This window comes from Erpetoichthys calabaricus, chromosome 4 (assembly GCF_900747795.2).
Source record: "Erpetoichthys calabaricus chromosome 4, fErpCal1.3, whole genome shotgun sequence".
NCBI lineage: Eukaryota > Metazoa > Chordata > Cladistia > Polypteriformes > Polypteridae > Erpetoichthys > Erpetoichthys calabaricus.
Genome location: NC_041397.2, coordinates 50,395,768 through 50,419,108, shown reverse-complemented (window position 1 = coordinate 50,419,108; position 23,341 = coordinate 50,395,768). Strand labels below are relative to the sequence as shown.

Genomic DNA, 23,341 nt, shown 5'->3' with positions numbered 1-23,341 from the left:
GGGGTCCTGGAGAGGAGGGTCCGTCGGATAGTCGAGCCTCGGATTCAGGAGGAACAGTGTGGTTTTCGTCCTGGTCGCGGAACAGTGGACCAGCTCTATACCCTTAGCAGGGTCCTGGAGGGTGCATGGGAGTTTGCCCAACCAGTCTACATGTGTTTTGTGGACTTAGAAAAGGCATTCGACCGTGTCCCTCGGGGAATCCTGTGGGGGGTACTCCGAGAGTATGGGGTACCGGCCCCCCTGATAAGGGCTGTTCAGTCCCTGTACGATCGGTGCCAGAGCTTGGTCCGCATTGCCGGCAGTAAGTCGAACCCGTTTCCAGTGAGAGTTGGACTCCGCCAGGGCTGCCCTTTGTCACCGATTCTGTTCATAACTTTTATGGACAGAATTTCTAGGCGCAGCCAGGGTGTTGAGGGAGTCCGGTTTGGGTGGCTCAGGATTGGGTCACTGCTTTTTGCAGATGATGTTGTCCTGTTTGCTTCATCAGGCCGTGATCTTCAGCTCTCTCTGGATCGGTTCGCAGCCGAGTGTGAAGCGGCTGGGATGAGAATCAGCACCTCCAAATCCGAGACCATGGTCCTCAGCCGGAAAAGGGTGGAGTGCCCTCTCAGGGTTGGTAGCGAGATCCTGCCCCAAGTGGAGGAGTTCAAGTATCTCGGGGTCTTGTTCACGAGTGAGGGAAGAATGGAGCATGAGATCGACAGGCGGATCGGTGCGGCATCCGCAGTAATGCGGGCGTTGCATCGGTCTGTCGTGGTGAAAAAGGAGCTGAGCCGCAAGGCGAAGCTCTCAATTTACCAGTCGATCTATGTTCCTACCCTCACCTATGGTCATGAGCTATGGGTAGTGACCGAAAGAACGAGATCGCGAATACAAGCGGCTGAAATGAGTTTCCTCCGCAGGGTGTCTGGGCTTTCCCTTAAAGATAGGGTGAGAAGCTCAGTCATCCGGGAGGGGCTCAGAGTAGAGCCGCTGCTCCTCCGCATCGAGAGGAGTCAGATGAGGTGGCTCGGGCATCTGATCAGGATGCCTCCTGGACGCCTCCCTGGTGAGGTGTTCCGGGCACGTCCAACCGGGAGGAGGCCCCGGGGAAGACCCAGGACACGCTGGAGGGACTATGTCTCTCGACTGGCCTGGGAACGCCTTGGGATTCTCCCGGAAGAGCTAGAAGAAGTGGCCGGGGAGAGGGAAGTCTGGGCATCTCTGCTCAAGCTGCTGCCCCCGCGACCCGACCTCGGATAAGCAGGAGACAATGGATGGATGGATGGATAATAAAGCAGAGATTTTTATTATCTTTTATTTTAATATCTTTTATTTTTGAGATTGACAAAGAAAGAGAGAAGAGCTTTTGATGACCTGACTTATATATGCTTTCAAATGTCAGAAAAGGAGAACACGTTGCTTATTATTATTAGAAGTTAAGATGTTTCTTCTTTTAATATATTTATCCCATTTAAGTTCAAGCAATGCTGTAGTAGGCACCAGACATGATGCCAGTCTGAAAAGGATGCTAAATTTGCTGCTGGTAAATTATAGTTTTAAAAATAAAGTAATTGCTGCAGGAAGATAAAAACCTGCTTACAGCATGCAAATATGTACTATGCAATTACAGTTTCATGATTATACATATGACCAAACAACAACGGAATGAGACTTAAATTGCAACCATACATAATCTGACACATTTTATTTATTTGATTTTTTTTATTTAATATACTTTGTTAATGGGCGGCACAGTGGGTAGCGCTGCTTCCTTGCAGTTAGGAGACCCAGGTTCACTTCCCAGGTCCTCCCTGCGTGGAGTTTGCATGTTCTCCCTGTGTCTGCGTGGGTTTCCTCCGGGCACTCTGGTTTCCTCCCACAGTCCAAAGACATGCAGGTTAGGTGCATTGGCGATTCTAAATTGTCCCTAGAGTGTGCTTGGTGTATGTGTGTGCGTGTGTGTGTGTGTGCATGTGTGCGCCCTGCGGTGGGCTGGCACCCTGCCCGGGGTTTGTTTCTGCCTTGCGCCCTGTGTTGGCTAGGATTGGCTTCAGCAGACCCCCGTGACCCTGTAGTTAGGATATAGCGGGTTGGATAATGGATGGATGGATGGATACTTTGTTAATTCCCGAGGGGAAATTGTTTTTTCGCATGACCTTTGGGTGTCAAAGCACAGGGTCAACCATTGTACATTGCCCTTGAAGCGATTTTCAGGCTAAGGCCCTTCTGGCAGTAACATGATTTGAACTGGCAACCTTCCAGATACCAGTGCAGAGCCTTAGCCACAGAGTCACCACTCCACTATTATATTTCTTACTAGCAAAATACCCGCGCTTCGCAGCGGAGAAGTAGTGTGTTAAAGAGGTAATGAAAAAAAAAGGAAACATTTTAAAAATAACGTAACATGATTGTCAATGTAATTGTGTTGTCATTGTTATGAGTGTTGCTGTGTTTTATATATATAAAATACACACACACACATATAAACATATATATACATATACATATACACATATATATACATATCTACATATATATATATATATATATATATATATACATATACACATCCACATATCAACATATATATATATGCACATATATACACACACACACGCTTTATGGGTGATGATTGTTTTACTCTTTTTATGTTTATTTTATTTTATTGTAGAATCAACTCCTATCTGCGCACAGCAGGGCAGCCGTGGGCGGATGCGTATGGTGTATTCACTCCATGTTATCGTGCATTGCGCTGTCAGTGTTATTTTGATAAAAGAATTTGAACAACATATAAGAAGCGTATAAATTATTAAACAGTAAAACATTAACATTTAAGAAGTAAAGTTACATGATCTCCGGTAGGTCTACGAATGCCGTGAATGTAATTACCCCGATCTACATGCTGTCAAATAAACGAACCACACGCCGTGGCGCAATTTTAGGGGCTTAGCCTCTAGCGCTGACGTCCGAGGTTCGATTCCCGTAAGGGAGTGAAATGAGCGCTTCGCTCCGGCGAAGTACTGCTTTTAAATTTTTATTAAGAAGAAAAGAAAACCTTTTTAAATTAAGTCTTAGAAAGAGCTGTAAAGATATTGACAATAAGCTACGCAAACCCACCAAGACATGCAATCGTTTAAATCAAAGCGCGAGTCGAAAAACACCATCCCATAATATTAGTTAACGATTAACACATTTCTATATGTATTGTAAGCATACAATACAACTGATAATATGTTGCGCTTATTTATCTGGTGTACTGACATTTTTGCGCGTTTAACGGCTGAAATCTAACGTGGTTTGTGCCCTTCAGAATGAAAAGAGTTTGCATTTACCTTTTTAATAAAAGGCGAACTTTTAAGCCTGAGAAATCACCCCGTAAATGCACACGTTTAATTGCACATGTGTTAATATGTATGCTTACACAGTATTAAAAGACACTCAACAAGTACACAGTATTAAAAGACAGTCAACAATTAACGTCATTTACCTTTGTTCCCGCGTTTGACTTGTGCTGTAAATCTTTTCCTCGTTTTCAGTTCACGTGATTACGTAGGAGGCGTAATACGTGATGACGCGATACGTCACTCTGCCTCCTCCATTAGAGTATATGGACAAAAAACAGGTTCCAGTTATGACCATTACACGTAGAATTTCGAAATGAAACCTGCCTAACTTTTGTAAGTAAGCTGTAAGGAATGAGCCTGCCAAATTTCAGCCTTCTACCTACACGGGAAGTTGGAGAATTAGTGATGAATGAGTCAGTCAAACAGGTTCCAGTTATGACCATTACGCGTAGAATTTCGAAATAAAACCTGCCTAACTTTTGTAACTAAGCTGTAAGGAATGAGCCTGCCAAATTTCAGACTTCTACCTACACGGGAAGTTGGAGAATTAGTGATGAATGAGTCAGTCAAACAGGTTCCAGTTATGACCATTACACGTAGAATTTCGAAATAAAACCTGCCTAACTTTTGTAAGTAAGCTGTAAGGAATGAGCCTGCCAAATTTCAGACTTCTACCTACACGGGAAGTTGGAGAATTAGTGATGAGTGAGTCAGTCAGTCAGTCAGTCAGTCAGTCAGTCAGTCAGTGAGTCAGTGAGTCAGTGAGGGCTTTGCCTTTTATTAGTATAGATTCATTACATCTGAGATAAAATTAATCTACCAATTAAATCAAGTGATGAAAAGTTCTAATTTTGAAAGAATGAAAAGCAAAAAGAGAGAGATGTGAATATCAAATGAAAGAGAAATAACTAACACTGTGAGATAAGTTGTTCCTCACAGACTTGCAGTCAGGGAAGGTGATGGAACAGTCCTTACAGATGACCCTGCAGTTGTGACCCACTGGGCTGGCTAATTTGAGCAGCTGTTTAAAGCAGATCCTCCGGTTAAGACATTAGATACATCTAGGTCCACAGTTCTTGAGGCTGATCCTCCAATTAGCTGTGATCTACCCAATCTCATCAAGACTGCACAGGTGGTAAACCAGGTGAGGGTAGGGAAGGCTTCAGGAATCTGAGCTATTTGGGATGAACCTCTCCATGCTGTCCTCCTGGCATTGCAAGCAATCTTTGCTTCCATTTGGGAGATGGGCGTCATCCCAACTGACTACAAAACAGGACTTGTCATTCCTATCTGGGAATGGAAGGGTGATTGCCTGGATTACAGCACCTACAGGGGGATAACACTGCTCTCGGTGCCAGGTAAGGTGCTGGCTAGGGTTGTTCTCAATAGGATCCATGATCACTTGCTCACCTAACAGTGACTGGAGCAGTCCAGTTTTATGCCTAAGAAGTCTACCATCGACCACATCCCAACACTGTGGGTTCTCTTATGGAGCACAAGTGCAAATATCAGCAGAGTTTCTTTGCAGCCTTTGTCGATTTTTTGTAAAGCATTTGACTCAGTTGATTGAGCTGCCCTGTGGGACATCCTGGGACTTCGCGGGATCCCCTCAAGGTTGTTGGATATTATGGCTGGCCTGTACACTGGCACTTGGAGTGCTGTGCAGAGTGAAGGCAGAACCTCTGTGTTTTTCCCAGTTGATTCTGGGGTTCGTCAGGGGTGTGTTCTTGCTTCACCTCTGTTCAATGCTTGTATGGACTGGGTGTTGGGCAAGTCGTGAGGTCCAGCAGCTGTGGGGCATTTTGTTGGTGAAAAAAGAATCACTGACCTTGACTTTGCTGATGATTTTGTGATCTTTGCGGAGTCAATGGAGGCTCTGATCGGAGCTCTTGACAGACTGAGAGAGGAGTCCTGAGTGTCTGGGCTTGCAAGTGTCCTGGATAAAAACCAAGATCCAGGCCTTTAATGACCTCTTGGGCGCAGCCATCAGCAGTGTGTCTGTCTGCAGAGAGTGTCGAACTTGTCAAGAGGTTTACTTACCTCAGCAGTGACATTCATGTCTCTGGTGACTCTTCCTATGAAGTCAGTAGACAGATTGGGAGATCATGGGGCATCATGAGGTCGCTGGAAAGGGGTGTGCGGTGCTCCTGATAATTTTACAAAAGGACATTGGTCCAAGTCTTTAGAATCCTGGTGCTTATTGTTTTGCTATATGGTTGCAAGATTTGGATGCTATCCAGTGACCTGAAATGAAGACTGGACTCCTTTGGTACTGTGTCTCTTCGGAGAATCCTTGGGTACCACTGGTTTGACTTTGTTAAGAGTTCCGAATGAGGCACATTACCTGCATTGTGAGGGAGTGTCAGTTACTGCACTACAGCCATGTGGCGCGATTACCTGAGGGTGATCAGGCTCACAGGATCCTCATTGTTGAGGATCCAAGCGGCTGGACCAGGCCAGGGGGACTCCCACATAACACCTGCCTATAGCAGATAGATGGTCATTTCCGGAGGTTGGGACTGGACCATGTATCAATCTGGGGGGTGGCAACCTGGATCCCGAACTGTTTCGTCGTGTGATGGGTGCAACAACACGCTGTACCAGTGCGTGCTCCCCAACCTGATCTGATCTGATCTCTGGGACAGTATCATTCCATAAGAACTGAGCTGAACAACCAGTAAAGGCTGAACTTAAAATTATTCATTATTCCATTCGCTAGTCATGTCTGTTTTGCTCTAATTTGTATTGGTATGTTTAATAATAAAAAAATCCATTCACTGAAACCACTCAATCCAATGTCAGGGTCACAAGAAGATAAAGATTATGTATGCAGCACCAACTTTACTGACTTGTATCCTTCTGTGTTGTTATACATTACACTCCCTACGTAAGTGTAGGATGTTGAGTGGTTAAGTTAATAACTAATTCAGCTCATTCTGCACTCGGACACATCATCATCAGTGTCATCAGTAATGTACTGTAACTTGGGGGTCACTAAATGTTTTCAGTCATTCTGCATCAGACTTATTTGCCAAGGTGACCTGGCCAGGGTTGGCTTGTATCCAAGTAGCATCTGTGAACCTCAAAAATGCACCCTGCAGTCCACAGCCACCCTGAGCTGTACAGTACTTGTTCAAAAGGTGTTTGCCCAGCAATATTTAAGAAATTCCTATTTCAGAAATAATCATTTACTATACATATGTTACATTTAAATACAGGATGGTATTGCAATGCTGTGGTCAGCCCTGCTATCCCTTGGATCCAGGAGACTGGTTTCAAAGCCCTGGTCTGGTCACTGTTGGTGTGGAAATTGTATTTTCTACCTGTATCTGTGTGGGTTCTTCGAGACACTCCTGTTTCTAACCTTGACCAAATAGTGGGAATTCTAGGTTAACCAGAAAGCCTGAGCTGACCATGCACAAGTGTCCAATTTATTGCTGGTTCCTTTCATACATTCCGTACTACCAGTATAGGCTTTGGCCCTGTACTTGAATCACTAAGTTCAGGAAATGTATGAGTGGACATTTACAATTTTGTACAAGATTTTTTGTGTAAACTCCTACTACAGACTCTTCCAAAGGCTGTTGTAAGGAGACAACTGGGACAATATAAAGAGTTGGGGACCTCTGTGGTAACTCTGATACTGAACACTGACTTCTGGTATTTGGTCCTCTTAAATACTAAATGAAGCAAAAGGGGCAGGACATCTGAAGCCAAGGAGAAAGTGGCTTCAATGTTCATCGTCTTCCAGTTTATGGGAGAATGGGGAGAAGGAGTCCACACCTGCATCACCCTGCTCTCCAGTGCCATTCTTCTTACCTCTGTTGATCCCTAAAGAAGCCCCCTAGGACACATGTGTGTGAGACACTGTATCATGTAATATATGGGTTTTGGGCAACAAAATCTTGAAGAAAAACAGTAACCAAAAAATCTTGTACTCATTAAAAGGTTAAGCGAGAGTAACCAGAAGCCAGAGTGCTTCGTCTTTTACTAGTTGAAATGATTAATGAATACAGCTGCAACAAACTGTAAAGGATAATCAATAATAGTACTTCACTGTTATCTATATTTTAAATTGATTTACATACAGTTACTACACTGTTAGTTCATATTATATATATTGTGAATATAACTACAATACATTGTAAAGGATAATCAATAATAGTACTTCCTGTTATCTGTGTTTTAAATTAATTTACATGCAGTTACTCTATTATTAATTCATATTATATCGTGAATATAATTACAACAAATTGTAAAGGATAATCAATAATAGTACTTCCTGTTATCTGTGTTTTAAATTAATTTACATACAGCACATACTGTATATACCATACTAGCCACATTACGAGTCAAAGACAGGTAATAAATTTAAAAATATTTGATATCTCTTGCCCTATGTGTACCTTCAGCACCTTTCCTTGGTAATTTTGTGTGTCTGAACCCCACCGTCAAACACAATCTCTAAAAGGCTGCTTCTCAGACTCTGGCATTTTAAGGTTCCTTGCTAGCCTTCTGTCTTTGATGGTGACTCTCAGTGGGCCTCCTAACCTTTCATTCTTTCTTGTGTATCCCACAACCGCACCTACTCTTTTCGGATTGTTCTGATGGACCGGATACACACACACACAGACCTTTGCATTTTATTATTTAGTAGATACATAGTGTGGCAGGTTTCCCAATTGGCAAGAGATGGCCAGGGGTACCACTTGGTTGTCACAGTGCTAAAACAGAACTATACTGGCAGTCAGGAGTGGACCTGCACATATCAGCATAACATTGAAATATGGAATCTGAATGACTGCAGTGAAATTGACATTGTTAATTAAGACCATGTATACCAAATTATTTTCAACTCAGTGTACACAGATTTTTTTGAACACACAACTCATTATTCCTGTAGTCCAATACTTGAAATGTTAGATAATAATATAAATCTGTACAAAGAAGGAATGGAAAAAGCCTATTACCAACTGCTCAAGAATACAGAAATCAATAAATGAGAAAGCTAATTAAGCAAAGATTTATGTTAACTTACAAGCATGAATTAGCCATTCGGTACTGTAAGTGATTGATTCTAATTAAGCCTATCCCACTAAATCAGCCAGTTTGCTTACATTTATTCTATAATGTGTAATGAAAATGAACATATTTATTCATACTTTATGCTGAAGATCTCCTTTCCTAAAATCTAAGAGCTATATTAGAAAGCGTATACAGTATATGTGCCTTAAATAATAACAATAATAATGTAAGATGTATGTATGTATGTATGAATGTAAGATAAAAAACAAGAGATCCCATGAAGGGTGGGAGCACTGAAGTGATGCCCATATAATTGCAAGATATTAAAGCAAACCAAAATATAGAAAATAAATGTGTCAGTGTTGAACTGCTTCAAGATGGTGGAGTAGCCAGTTTTAAGGGCTTAGAAGCGGAAGAGGTGGGTTCAAGTGGTTAGAAGCCAGAAGTAACATCATCTGTGCTTGATCTGTCAATCATCCTATTAAATGACAACCCTGACCCCTGTTTCTGAGAGCAATTACAATCAGCCAAGCCCTCAAGTTGTCCCCTAATTGCATGTGTGTAGCAAAAACTAATAATGATAATAATAATAATAATGCACATCATTTTAATGCAATGGTTAATGTGCTCTTTGTGTCTTATTGAGTTTCCTCCATGTACTCCATTTTTCCTCCAACATCCCTCCATCATTTGCATGTTAGGTCAATTTGTTACTTAGAGTTGGCCTGGTGTGAGTGTGGGTCTGTGCATGGTGTGACCCTGAAGTGGACACACACTGCCCAGAGCTGTTTAAGAATTAGTATCTAATGCTGCTGCAATAGACTCCAGTTTCTAAAATCCTGAACTGGATTAAGCTGGTTTGAGAATGTTTCTTTGTAGTGTGGAGAGTTTCATGGTCAAAGTATAATTGCAGCCAGTAAAGGGTGACATAAGGTAAAGAAAAGGTTCAGCAAGGCTTCATGAAAAAGACCGAATCAAAAACGTTTGAGGAAGATATAGGTCATCATATCAACAGGGACACTCTAATGCACTCTCTGTGTAAGAGATGTCACCGAAGGGGGTCTAAATTTGCCTTCATGCCAGAAGTCATTTGAGTGGAGAGGAAGAACAAGTGTTTTAACTAGTGAGAGGATGAAATGCCATCTGAAAGAGAGAGGAAGTTAAAGGGATTGTTGTAGTGCTTTTAGATGGGCAGATGGGTGAGCCATTACTCTAGCCAGACATAGGACAAAACCCATTAAAGTAGGCACAGAAAAACATCAAGGATTTTTATTTGCATATTTTTATTTTTGTAAATGCTGTTCTTCTTGTGCTTATACCTCCTTAGTATTTTGTACATCTTGGCTTTGCTGGTGTCACCCTGGAAATAAGGGCCATTGTAATGGTTCCCTTTCTTTGTAATGACAGTATGTATTATTAATATTATTATTATAATGCAGAGTGGCTGGGCCCAGGCTTGACCACCAATGTTATCACTGTCTATATGCATTCTCTCTGTTCTCCCTCTGCATGTGTGTCTTTATTCTAGATACTCCAGTCATACCTCCACAGCCTGTAAGATGCTAAGTTGAGTGACATCTCTAAACTGGCCCAATTTGAACGAGTGTCTATAGAAGTGTGAAAATTTGTAAAAATGAATTTATTTAACTAAATCAAAAGGGTCTGATGATTGTAAAGGAAGCCAAAAATCTTACAAAGTTGACAAGAAAATCTGTTGCACACAAATTGTTTAAAAATCAAAAGTCTCCCTTGCCTCAAATTTGCCTAGTGGTATGTCTCAATGATTTGCTGACCTCCCAACCAGCCAGCCCACCACTGTAATTCTTCCCCTTCAAATTCTAGCTTCTCTACTTGTATCCACTACTTTGTATATAGCTGAGCCTTTGACTCAGTTCAACTCCAGTCTCTGGATTTAAATAAACTCTGGCAGCCCACACTATGGAGACCTCTGGAGTCATCAACTGAGTCATTTTAAAACCATATACGTACTGCTGACTGCACTTCTCCTTTTATACCATACTCAATTCTGTATAGTGATTTGAATGGCCACACACCTAAAATGGCTTGGAGATTCTCTGCCCTCTGTTACCATGAGTAGCATGTCTTCTGTTTCACATGGGAAAACTTTCTTCCAGCTGCCCATGTTGAAGAATTCATTAAGTATCGTTTCATTCCCCCAAGACACCACTTTCATTAAGTTAACCTTGGAATTCATTGTTTTACAACACCCTCTGCAATCACAGTGGAGTATCACCTTCTAGATTGTCTTGTCTACTTACTCTGGCTTTCAAAGCACTAACCCTAATCCTAACCTTTCCTGCAATCCTGGCTTCTTTTCTTACTATGGGCTCTTTTAAGATAATAATGTGCACAAAAAACAGACTGCTAAAGAGAACCAAAGTACAAAGGAAATCTGACAAAGAAACTGCTACTCTAGTCCCTCTTGTTCATGAGGTGTCTCCACACCACTCCAAAGCACTTCCTTTTCCTTTTCTGGTTTTTCATCACCCTTCTTCTCCTTCTTACAAAAAGCCTTTGTCCCAAATTTTATCTAAAACTCCAGCTGACTTAAGCCTTCTAGCCTTTTATTTATTTTTAAATTGCTTTAAAAAGTCATTAACAGATTATGTATCCATTTAATGGACAGATGATAAATGGAACCAGTTTAAGTGACTGTCAGTTCACAATCATCTCAGTGAAGCAAAAGGTTTACTGTCCATAAATTAGTGTGAATGCCAAAACAATGAAACTATCATTAGATGCACACAGAGTGAAATGTAAAATATTGATTACTAAACATGAGTGTTTCATGTTGTTTACTGCATCTTTTTATTTGTTTAAAACCCAAGACTCTCTTAACATTCTTATTTTGGGTTTTGGTTGATCCAGTATTTTAGATTCATACTTGAATGTGCCTTAGAATTGACAGGCTTCTGGTCTTTGAATACACTCTCTGCTTCAGGGACATGCTCCACCATCCTGTGGACCATTAATAAAAAACAAAGTTACAGAAATTAACGATTGGGTAGACAGATTAAACTAGTTTTAACAAGCATGTCATACAGAGATCATTGTTGTCATATAAGGATCATTACAATGAAAATTATAGCTGTATTCTTATTGCCCAAACACAGGGACAATGACAGTATGGGGCTTTGGGAGACTGAAGTATCTCCAGCAGTTTGCCCAACACATCCAAGAAATGCTGGACATCCCTATATTATCAGTTGTTATTGATTCTCTCAGTTTTTCATTTTTTCAGTTTCCAGCAACTTAAGATACAGTGATTTCAGTGTTATTAGTATGTTTAACCATAATTTGACTCACCCATAACACCTCTCTATCTTTGCATTTTGTGGTGTGGTAATGGAATCAGTGTAATTCACTCATACATTAGAATACATTAGAATATTAGAATGATCTAGACGAGAACAGGCTGTTCAGCCCAACAAAGCTTACAAGTCCTATCCACTTAATTCTTCCAAAATAATATCAAGTCTAATTTTAAGAGTCCCTAAAGTCCTGTTATCTACCACATTCTCAGTAGCTTATTCCATGTGTCTATGGTTCTCTGCGCAAAGAAAACATTTGTAATGTTTGTGCAAAATTTATAGTTAACATGTTTCCAGTTGTGTCCCCGTGTTCTTGTTGAACACTGTACTAATTCCCTTCAAAATTTTAAACAATTGAATCATGCCACCTATTAATCTTCTTTTGGCATTGAGGCATCCCTTGTATGATTTTGGGCTATGCAAGAAATACATTTTTGATGTTGCTGTTGTTGTTGTTGTTGTCGCTCCTTGCACCATAACCTTCTGCTTCCTGTGTCTGAGCCAGTTCTGCTCAAATCTTCACACTACACCTTGAACTCCCACTTCTTTTAGTTTGATGCCCAACCTCTCATGTGGCACCTTATGAAATGCTCTCTGAAGGTCAAGATGAAAAATATCATAAGTTCCACTTTGATCATATCCATTTATTGCTTCCTCATAAAATCTCAGCATGTTAGTAAAATACGAACCTCTGCTGACAGTTCAGAAAAACTTCTGGACTTGCCATGTGTTGCTCAATCTTTTCCTTAAAAATTCCTTCCATTAATTTGCTTGTAATTCATGGAGAAGGATGGAAACAAAGGTATTTGCCATGATTAAATATAGACGTTAAATTCATTAATTATCACTTAACGTAAAAAGAGAAACGACAATTAAGACATAAATTTTATTATGGTATATCTTCATTTTTATTATTTTTTCTCTATTTACTATTATTTATTTTTATTATTTTTTTCTCTTTAGGCCAACCAACAAAAACAAATTACATTGATTTGTAAAACATCCTTATATGTATATACAGTACACACTCGCAGCGCTCTCACAGTAATTTCACATATGCATTGCAAAAGTTGTTAGCCTTCAGTTCTTAGTCAGCTGCCTCCAAGTTCGATTGAAGATAAAGTTTATTCTTTCCTGAGCTTATAAAAAAATTCTTGCCCAAAGGAAGTCATGGCAAGAAGTACAAGGAGAAAGAATGAGAGGAGTGGAGGTCACCCCCTGTCTGATTCTGAATAGGTAATTTTTCCACCATGACAATACGCCGGTGCACACTGCAAAGCTGACCGTTGAAACTTTGGAGAAAGTGCCTCTGGGACACGAACCTGAGGCATTCAACTGGTTGATGCCCCTCCTTATTCACTCGATTTAGCTCCTTGTGTTTTCTGATTATTCCCAAAAATTAAAGAACCTTTGTGTGTAAAAGTTTTTGAGACACGTGCTTAATTGCTTGAAGTGGTGCATGAGCAACTTGAGAGCTTAACTCAATATGACTTTGTTGCTTGCTTTGAGCTTTAGGGTGACCATGTGGAAAAAGCTTGAATGTTGTGTTGATGTCACCAATAAAGGAGATATGTTTATAGAAGGGGTTTACAAAATCTGTCCTGGGGGATCATAGTGACTGCAGGGTTTTGTCCCAACCTGATTGCTTAACTAGAAACCAATCCTTGCCAATAACAGATATAATTTATGATATGGCTTGTTAGAGTTTCATTTTGCCATGTCAGGTCATTCTTATATTGTAGATTTTTTTTTCTAATTTCTTAGTAGCCCGAAGTGGATGAGTAATTCTGCTCTTTGCTTATTTCTCTTCAGTGTCCTGCCTAATATTTTATCACACCCGACAGTTCTACACAGGTGTAAATGGAAACGGGTTAATTGAGAATTGCTGTTGTAATTTGCACCTTATTACTAATAAGTTAAGATCAGCTGTTTAAACCTAAAATAAGCAATTAAGGCTAAGAAATCTTAACAGGCGAGACAACAAAAATGAGGCATACAAATGTTGCTTGAGCAGTAAGTGCGTCAACAGCAATAATTGACTTCTTATTAGAAAGTGGGTTGGAACACAAAACCTGCAGCTACTTTGGTCCCCCAGGACTGACTCTGCAGACCCCCTGAATTCACACAGTCACATCTTGTCACATGTGCAGAGTGCAGAGCAATCCTTACTTACATGTGCTAATCAACATTCAACACATCACCACTCTCTGGTGCCATGATAAGTGAGTATAACTACCTTACCTCAAAATTTCTGTCTTCCTTAACTGTACATTATAATTTGAAATACAGATGACATTAATCACAATTTATTTCAGTGACACAAAGAACAAAGCAGGCATCGGGTTACAATTGCAGCCTTCAGTCATCTGCTCTCTTTACTAAAATTTTCCTGAGCAAAATGTGTAAATGACTTTACGAACATTACCTTTTACTGACCAAGATAATGCAGAATATTTATCTTGAGGAGCAATTTCAATGCCATTTCTGCCCAGCAATTCACAGTATGTCCATCCATCCATCCATTTTCCAACCCGCTGAATCCGAACACAGGGTCACGGGGGTCTGCTGGAGCCAATCCCAGCCAACACAGGGCACAAGGCAGGAACCAATCCTGGGCAGGGTGCCAACCCACCGCAGGATACACACAAACACACCCACACACCAAGCACACACTAGGGCCAATTTAGAATCGCCAATTCACCTAACCTGCATGTCTTTGGACTGTGGGAGGAAACCGGAGCGCCCGGAGGAAACCCACGCAGACACGGGGAGAACATGCAAACTCCACGCAGGGAGGACCCGGGAAGCGAACCCAGGTCCCCAGATCACCCAACTGCGAGGCAGCAGCGCTACCCACTGCGCCACCGTGCCGCCCCTTCACAGTATGTGGTTTATTCAATTAATAAGGGCACTAGAGCCTGCTCTGGCATCATAAAATACAAAAGTTGGACAAGGTGCATAGCCATTGCAGAACTGTTAAAGATTTATTTGAATATGAACATAGAATTCTAGATCACATCATTCTCGGTTTTCTTGAGCACATCATTTATTTCTTTCTTTATATCTTTATTTATATCTTTCTTGAACTCCTTTATGTCTTGAGCTGTGGCCATAGTGGCCATGGCCGTGGCCATTGCACTGATCATTATCTTCAGTTCGGACAGATCGTTTCGGCCTTTGTGCTCCACAGGTGAAGTAACAAGCCCTGTTAGAGCTGATGCTGCCAGCTCGTGAGGAATAGATAAAAACACGGAAGGCAAGGCCATTTCCAGTTTCAATAGATCTTCTGGAATTGACAAGCTATCGTGACCTGCATCACTTGCACATTCACTCCCACTTTCGCTCTCAACCAGACACGATACAGTGGCCTGGGGTCCCGGGAGATATGTGCTTTCACCTATCTGTTCCAGGTCTGTCTCTATAAGGACGTACCTTGAGTTTAGACTTGATGCCTGTCTAGGCTTGGGTGTAGCTTTGGTTTTCTTTTCCGTTTCTTTCTGAGCCCCTTTCTTCCCGCTCATGTTTATATATGTTTGCATAAACTGTAATAGAACCTCTTTGAGTTGGGTAAATACAGGATACCTTGGGATGATAAAAAATAAGAGACAAATTAACATCGCTGCTAACGGAGTTCCGCTTCAGATGTCCATCTCCTGTAACAGATGAGACCAACCAGCATCATAGAATTCTAAGAGTCTGTTGAATTAGGTGTGTATCTGTTGAATGCAAAAATTTATACCTGCCCCTACCTGACTTGACATTACATGTGAATTACAAACTACAGTAATTTATATACAGGTATTTAAAAAATCTTTTATTTATTTGATTACCAGGTATAATATGTGCAAATCCATAGAAATAGAGATTGTCTTTATTTACTTATTACAACCCCAATTCCAATGAAGTTTGGACGTTGTGTAAAACGTAAATAAAAACAGAATACAATGATTTGCAAATCCTTTTCAACCTATATTCAACTGAATACACTACAAAGACAAGATATCGAATGTTCAAACTGATAAACTTTATTGTTGTTTAGCAAATCTTCACTCATTTTGAATTTGATGCCTGCAGCACGTTCCAAAAAAGCTGGGACAGGGGCATGTTTACCACTGTGTTATATCACCTTTCCTTTTAACAACACTCAATAAGCATTTGGGAACTGAGGACACTAATTGTTGAAGCTTTGTAGGTGGAATTCTTTCCCATTCTTGCTTGATGTACAACTTCAGTTGCTCAACAGTCCGGGGTCTCTGTTGTCGTATTTTGCGCTTCATAATGTGCCACACATTTTCAATGGGAGGCCAGTCTAGTACCCGCACTCTTTTACTACAAAGCCACGCTGTTGTAACACATGCAGAATGTGGCTTTGCTTTGTCCTGCTGAAATAAGTAGGGACGTCCCTGAAAAAGACGTCGCTTGGATGGCAGCATATGTTGCTCCAAAACCTGTATGTACCTTTCAGCATTAATGGTGCCTTCACAGATGTGCAAGTTACCCATGCCATGGGCACTAACACACCCCCATACCATCACAGATGCTGGCTTTTGAACTTTGCGCTGATAACAATCTGGATGGTCCTTTTCCTCTTTGGCCCAGAGGACACGACGTCCATGATTTCCAAAAACAATTTGAAATGTGGACTCGTCAGACCACAGCACACTTTTCCACTTTGCGTCAGTCCATCTCAGATGAGCTTGGGCCCAGAGAAGCCGGCGGCATATCTGGGTGTTGTTGATATATGGCTTTCGCTTTGCATGGTAGAGTTTTAACTTGCACTTGTAGATGTAGCGACGAACTGTGTTAACTGACAATGGTTTTCTGAAGTATTCCTGAGCCCACGTGGTAATATCCTTTACAGAATGATGTCGGTTTTTAATGCAATGCCGCCTCAGGGATCGAAGGTCACGGGCATCCAGTGTTGGTATTCGGCCTTGTCGCATACGTGCAGAGATTTCTCTAGATTCTCTGAATCTTTTGATGAAATTATGGACAGTAGATGATGAAATCCCTAGATTCCTTGCAATTGTACGTTGAGAAACATTGTTCCTTAACTGCTGGACTATTTGCCCACGTAGTTGTTCACAAAGTGGTGAGCCTCGCCTCATCCTTGCTTGTGAATGACTGAGCCTTTTGGGGATGCTCCTTTTATACCCAATCATGACAAACACCTGTTTCCAATTAACCTGTTCACTTGTGGAATGTCCAAAACAGGTGTTTTTTGAACATTCCTCAACTTTCCCAGTCTTTTGCTGCCCCTGTCTCAGCTTTTTTGGAACATGTTGCAGGCATCAAATTCAAAATAAGTGAAGATTTGCAAAACAACAAAAAAGTTTATCAGTTTGAACAATCGATATCTTGTCTTTGTAGTGTATTCAATTGAATATAGGTTGAAAAGGATTTGCAAATCATTGTATTCTGTTTTTATTTACATTTTACACAACGTCCCAACTTCATTGGAATTGGGGTTGTATTTATTTATTTATGATCCCTTAACCCACATGTCAGTGCTGCTCAAAAGTGTATTTAGTGAGCAGTTCCAATGCTGACCTTTTTCATCATTTTATTTCAAACTGATTTTGCCATCTGGTCTGCAGCAGGATCTTCTAGAGTACTCAGGTAATGTGCCCAATTTAACATGTGACTATTGTGCCTCTGGGACATGAACCTGAGTCCTCTTTCCACATAGAATCTTAGCCATTCAAGCTAAAAGGAAAAATGGGTTGGCTCAGTTGGCTAATTGGGCTTCTGACTATGATGGCATCTTGTTTTGGCAGCTGGCTTCATCTACTGAGCCTCACTAGCTTATCACACCAGCTCACCTTGGTGAGTCTGGACCATGGCAGCAATACAGCCACTCAGGTATTGCGCCCAACACTGTGTTCCCCCACACTTCTAGGGCACAAATTTAGGTATTTGCATGCAGACTACAAACATAACTGTCATAGCCAGTCAAGCCAATGGAACTCTCCATTGCCTCAAGTGACTAATTGGGCTTCTGACTGCAAGGGTGTTTCTTCATGGCAGTGGCCTCTTTTTATTTGGGCTCTGCTACCAAAGAATATTTTCCAATTATATTTTTTAAAACATACACTTTGAAAAATATGGATTTAAGTCTTTGTATGTACTGAATTAATGATTGCCTTTTTATATCATTCATGTCAAAAATCAAAACCTTCCTGTTCCTTGTTTCCTTTTGCATTATCTCATTATGCAGAGTGCACTGCTGTCTTTTAATGTTTGTTCCTGTCTCTGTATACATTCACTGCTAAATTGGACAGCTTTATTGTTTGAACCCATACAACATCACACTGGAAATCCAAATTACACGTAAACCCACATCCTTTCTACCTCACATGAAGATTTAATACATCACACTATGGACATTTGCAAACACTCATTAATATAGGTTCCCTTCAAAGAAATTTTTAAAATGAGTAGGAAGGTAGTAGATGGTGTATACATGATGTGTCTCTGAAAAAAATAATTGCATGGAATCATAAATATTCTGCTGCATATTTACAATCATCATGGCCTGATTTTGTCACTTCCTCACACAGGTGTAGTTCCCCTTTTTATATTTTTGATCACTTGACTGATAATCAAAATTTAAGACTTGGCTCTGCAAGCAGACATCAACAGAATCGTGTTCCTCTTTAATTTAAAACACTAAGCAGAATTCAGTTGGTGACAGTTTCAGAAATAACATTGCTGAACTCAGCTAAGGCTCTCTCAGCATGTCTGAGCCTTTTCATGTTACTTTTTTTGAAAAAATAAATCACTCTGGGAAAGTAAAAATCGTGAAGTCCTCTTTGACTAGTACTACAAGCTGATCATGGTGCAAAAGTGTGGCAACATGTTGCATGCTGATTAGACATGCAAGTAGGAATTGCATTAAATGCTGTACACATGACAATATACTTACATTTGAATTTGATTAATAAAATTATTATATTTAGTACGGGACTGTATGATATTTTGCTTAAGGCTACTAATAAGCAAAAAGTGGTGAAGCTATACAAAATATATTCAAAAACTGGTCAGTATCATTTTACATTGTCATTTTACATTATCTCGGTATATGTTATATACAGATAGAAAGATGCATGAAAGGTTAATTATCACCATACGTTGTACTAAAAATTTAATTTACTATATGATGAAAACCAAATTGTTATCCATTAGACAAAAAATATAGAAATGCATTACTGAAGTGTGTTAGGGCGTCTGTGCTGCACAGCAGGCAGAGTCTTGGGCTCCAGTCTCAAACTTGGCCCTTACTCGGCAGAGTTGTCATGTTCTCCTGATGGTCTGCTTACTTCTCACATCTGAAAGGCGTGCACGTTAAGTTGATTGGTGTCTCTGAATTATGAGTGAATGTGCCCTGTGATAGACTGGCACCCCATTAAGGTTTTGTTGTTGCTGTTCAGATAGGATTCAGCCATTTTCAATTTTCAATTAGATTATAACAAGCAACAACAACCTCCAACAACAACACAGAAGAATTACAAAAACAATTGAGCAATTAGACAAAAAAATGCAGATGCATAAATTGGTGCGTTCGCCAACTTCCACATTCTTCTGCTACATAAATCCTGGTCAACATAAAAAGTAATGCTCATACACACGCCTGCTGTCCCGCCCTGTCTCCCCCCAGAATTAAGCCTCTTTGAATATGCAAATCAATATAAATAGCCCTTAAGCTCAGAATTCTGTGAAAAGACAACGGCAAAAGCACTGAGGAAAAAAGAAGAATTTCAGCGAACACCAAGTGGAGGCAAGGAAAAACGTACTATTTGTTGGTTTAAACAGTGATATAAACAACTAAAGGAAGTTGATCAAGTGGCATAGAGTGTCGGAGAAACTTGAAAGTTCAAGTTCACAAAGTCGCGCAGTGCCCAAAATAAAAAAGAAGCTGTCAGATATCAAAGTCGTCGTGAAAAGGCAAGTCGTACCCCACCATCTGAGTGTCATATGACAGCTTGTTAGGGTACAGAGAAAAAAAAATAGGGTCACAGTGGGGAAAAAAGCTTGAAATGTCAACTTTAACCTTGAAATTTCCACTTTAATCCACTTAATTCCACTTAATCACATAGTTTATTTTGTCATTAAAGTAGAACATCATAAACTTCATCTTAAAATCTTTACCTTACTAGTTTCTCAAATCCCATTGTGACTAAAGTAGCATGGTAAATGCTTTGTTTTGTATGTGTTCTTCTATGTGCTCTGTGTGTGTGAATCACTACATGCCTCTTAAACTGACTTTTTATTCCTCCGACAGGACACAGAATCCATTACATTCGTGATATTACAGGTCTCTGAATAATTTAAATACTGAGATGTATACTTGATATCATTTTCATGATGATCGGAATTAAAACATGTATTAAACATGGAAACACAGTGGCGCAGTGATAGTGATGAACTGGCGCCCCGTCCAGAGATTGTTCCTGCCTTCCGCAAGATGCTTGCTGCGCTGTGCACGACCTTCGATGAAATAATTTATTACAGCAGTACTGTCTCTCTCAAACGTACTAACCCCCAATTCCTGTTCTTCTTTTTCTTTCTCCAAGTACCCAATCGCTATACAATCAGCTCTGTAATAGATGTCAAGCCATCTGTAAGCTTAGAACGCCAATTCTTCAAAACGTTTAAAGTACATTGAAATATCTCCGTAGTACATGTTTGATTATTCTATACGTCTATCCATCCAGTGTCGCGCCAGCCCCAGCAAGCATACAGTGCAAGGCAGGAACAATCCCTGAACGGGAAGCACACAACCAAGTGCCACAGCACCAATCACCCACAAGTTCAGGCCCTTACACAATGCCTCTCTTCTGGTCTGCCTCCACTCCTCTCCTCCGAGCTCCACCCTCTTCCACCCGACTCCAGTCATTGAATGGAGGGAGGCGGCCCCTTTTATACACACCTGGATGTGCTCCAGGTGCCTCCCAATTAGCCTCCGCCAGCACTCCTCAGTGTGGCGGAAGTACCGGCTGCACACCCGGAGGCACTCCGGGAGTCCCCGGTCGTCTTCCCCCCAGCACTTCCGGGTGTGGTGGAAGTGCTGAGGACCAGGGCTCTCCAGGCATCGGGGCGCCCCCTGGCAGTGACCACAGGCCCCTATAGGGTTGAGCTTCCAAGCCCAGTTCCCGTGGCCCCCAAAGCCACCAGGGTGATCGCCCCCTCGTGGTCTGGAGGAGGCGTAAGCCCCCCTCCGGTCCTCTCTGGTGTCCCGGCTGGGTACCACCCCCAGGCACACGCCACACAGGTTAATTACAATTAGATGTCTTAAACTAATAAACAATATGCGGTTAATTTCAGTGTATTTGATAAAGCCGTTTCAGGGATGTGGATCTAAAAAAGAAAGGGAAACCATACTAGAACAAAAGCACTGCTTTGACGCCGGGTGCTGTCAGTTTGCAAAACCAAGCAGAGAACTTGCGTACGTAAGTTTAGTTTTTATACATCGCATGTGAGCGTGGAAACGGGCGTATGCAACATTTTTGTGCATACGCACCGTTTATACATGAGGCCCCTGTTGCTCTGTGCCTTGTGATGTTGCCGCGTGTTAGCTGTCTCTGGCTACAATGACAGCATTTTGGGGTTCAAGCGGCTGCCGTGCTGTTTTCTGAAAAGCACACAAAGCAATGGTTTCACACAAAAATGAACATAAAACATCTGCTGCTCTATGCAGTGCGCTGTCATTGTGTGTTAGCCATCTCTGGCTACAGCGGCAGTAGCTGCAACTGTGTGGGGGCGGCATTGGCAGATGGGTGTTAGTGGCGGAGGTCGCAGTGTGACACAATCTGGTTTGAACCTCTTTTCATTGTAAGTGGTGGTCCTCCCAGGCAGACATTGCTGTAGGCGCATCAGCTACATGAACGTGTTCAGCACCATGATCAACACCAATCAGCTGATGCCGGTACCTTGGTTTCATTTTTGATCCCTATCTCCAGATCACTTTCACCAAAATCAGTTTGACAAGTCACAGTCCAATTCAGAATAAAATATACACAAAACTTTGGGATTGCTAAAATATAAAGTGCAATATAAATAAAATTTATTATTATTATTATTATTAAAACATTTTCCACTGAGTATTTTGCTTTGCAAATTCACTTCGCTCTCTCAGCAGAAGTCAATGCCATTTTTGCCGTTGACAGTTTTGCTGCGGTTTGTTCTTTGCTACTCGCGCACATGCAGGGATTAAATGTCACAAGTCAATGAGTCTAACATTCCTTCAAGCAAAAAGAGTGTGACTTTACCATAAGGGTGATTTTTTTCGATGTTCAATTATTGCCCTCATCCCATCTGTCAACAAAAGTCTACATCTGCCCTAAAATCTTGAAAAGTTAAGGTTGCGCATTATATATGAATTGTTTTTTACCTGAAAATGTTGGTCTAAATCAGCATGCGCATTATACACAAGTGCACATTATATACAAGATTTTACGGTAAACTGTGTTTGATCCAGAAATGTAGTACACATGTACTATTCATCATATGGATTCTTTGTGCAAAATGTTTTTGGGAAGTATGTGATTTTTAACAGTTAAATACTGTAGTTGAAACAATCTTTGTTGTTAAATACCTTATATAATATAAACTTTTTGTGTTTTCTTATAGAACTTCTGGAGAAACCAACAGATACACAAAGGGACCTTGAAGCAATAAAGAAGGCAAAAGTTCTCTACCGCTCTTGTATGAATGAAAGTAGGTCTTCATTTAGTGAAAGCACATGACTGACCTTTGTTTGAATCAATAACTGTGATTATTTTTATTATATACTTTTACTTTTAAGTAACTAGTCTCAATTTTGTTATTTTGTTTCTGGGGAATAAATATAGAGCATTGAAACCTAAGAAGATAAAAGACATTTAATGCTTAAGTATTATAATTATTAATGTATTAATGTGTGAAGCAGTAATGATTTTGATGGACTAAATTCACTTTAATTGCTAATACCTGTTTAAAATAAAATAGAGTTAGAGAATCATGTATGTATTTGTGTGTGTATGTATATACTGTACAGTGATCCCTCGCTATATCGCGCTTCGCCTTTCGCGGCTTCACTGTATCGCGGATTTTATATGTAAGCATATTTAAATATATATCGCGGATTTTTTGCTGGTTCGCGGATTTCTGAGGACAATGAGTCTTTTAATTTCTGGTACATGCTTCCTCAGTTGGTTTGCCCAGTTGATTTCATACAAGGGATGCTATTGCCAGATGGCTGAGAAGCTACCCAACTTACTTTTGTTTCTCTCTCTCTCTCTCTCTTGCGCTGACTTTCTCTGATCCTGACGTAGGGGGATTGAGCAGGGGGGCTGTTCGCACACCTAGACGATACGGACGCTCATCTAAAAATGCTGAAAGAGTTGCTACCTTCTGTGTGCAGCTGCTTCGTGAAGCGACATGCATACTTAAAAGCTCAAAGGGCACGTATTGATTTTTGACTGTTTGTTTTCCTCTCTCTCTCTCTCTCTCTCTCTCCCTGCTCCTGACGGAGGGGGTGTGAGCTGCCACCTTCAACAGCTTTGTACCGGCGGTGCTTCGCATACTTAAAAGGCAAACAGCCCTATTGATTTGTTTGGTTTTCTCTCACTTTCTGACATTCAGTGCTCCTGACGCGCACTCCTTTGAAAAGGAAGGTAT

At 40.9% G+C, this 23,341-nt stretch overlaps 2 protein-coding genes across 2 annotated transcripts in view; both read left to right on the top strand.

Moving 5' to 3' along the window:
- sms (spermine synthase) overlaps positions 1–23,341 on the top strand; it is an 844,074-nt gene that overhangs the window by 254,999 nt on the left and 565,734 nt on the right. The window lies entirely within an intron of this gene.
- The window catches only part of phex (phosphate regulating endopeptidase homolog, X-linked), a 239,778-nt gene that overhangs the window by 67,463 nt on the left and 148,974 nt on the right, over positions 1–23,341 (top strand). Inside the window, exon 4 of the mRNA XM_028799436.2 lies at positions 22,313–22,399. Coding sequence (XP_028655269.1) covers positions 22,313–22,399 — 87 coding nt within the window. The remainder of the gene's footprint in view (positions 1–22,312; positions 22,400–23,341) is intronic.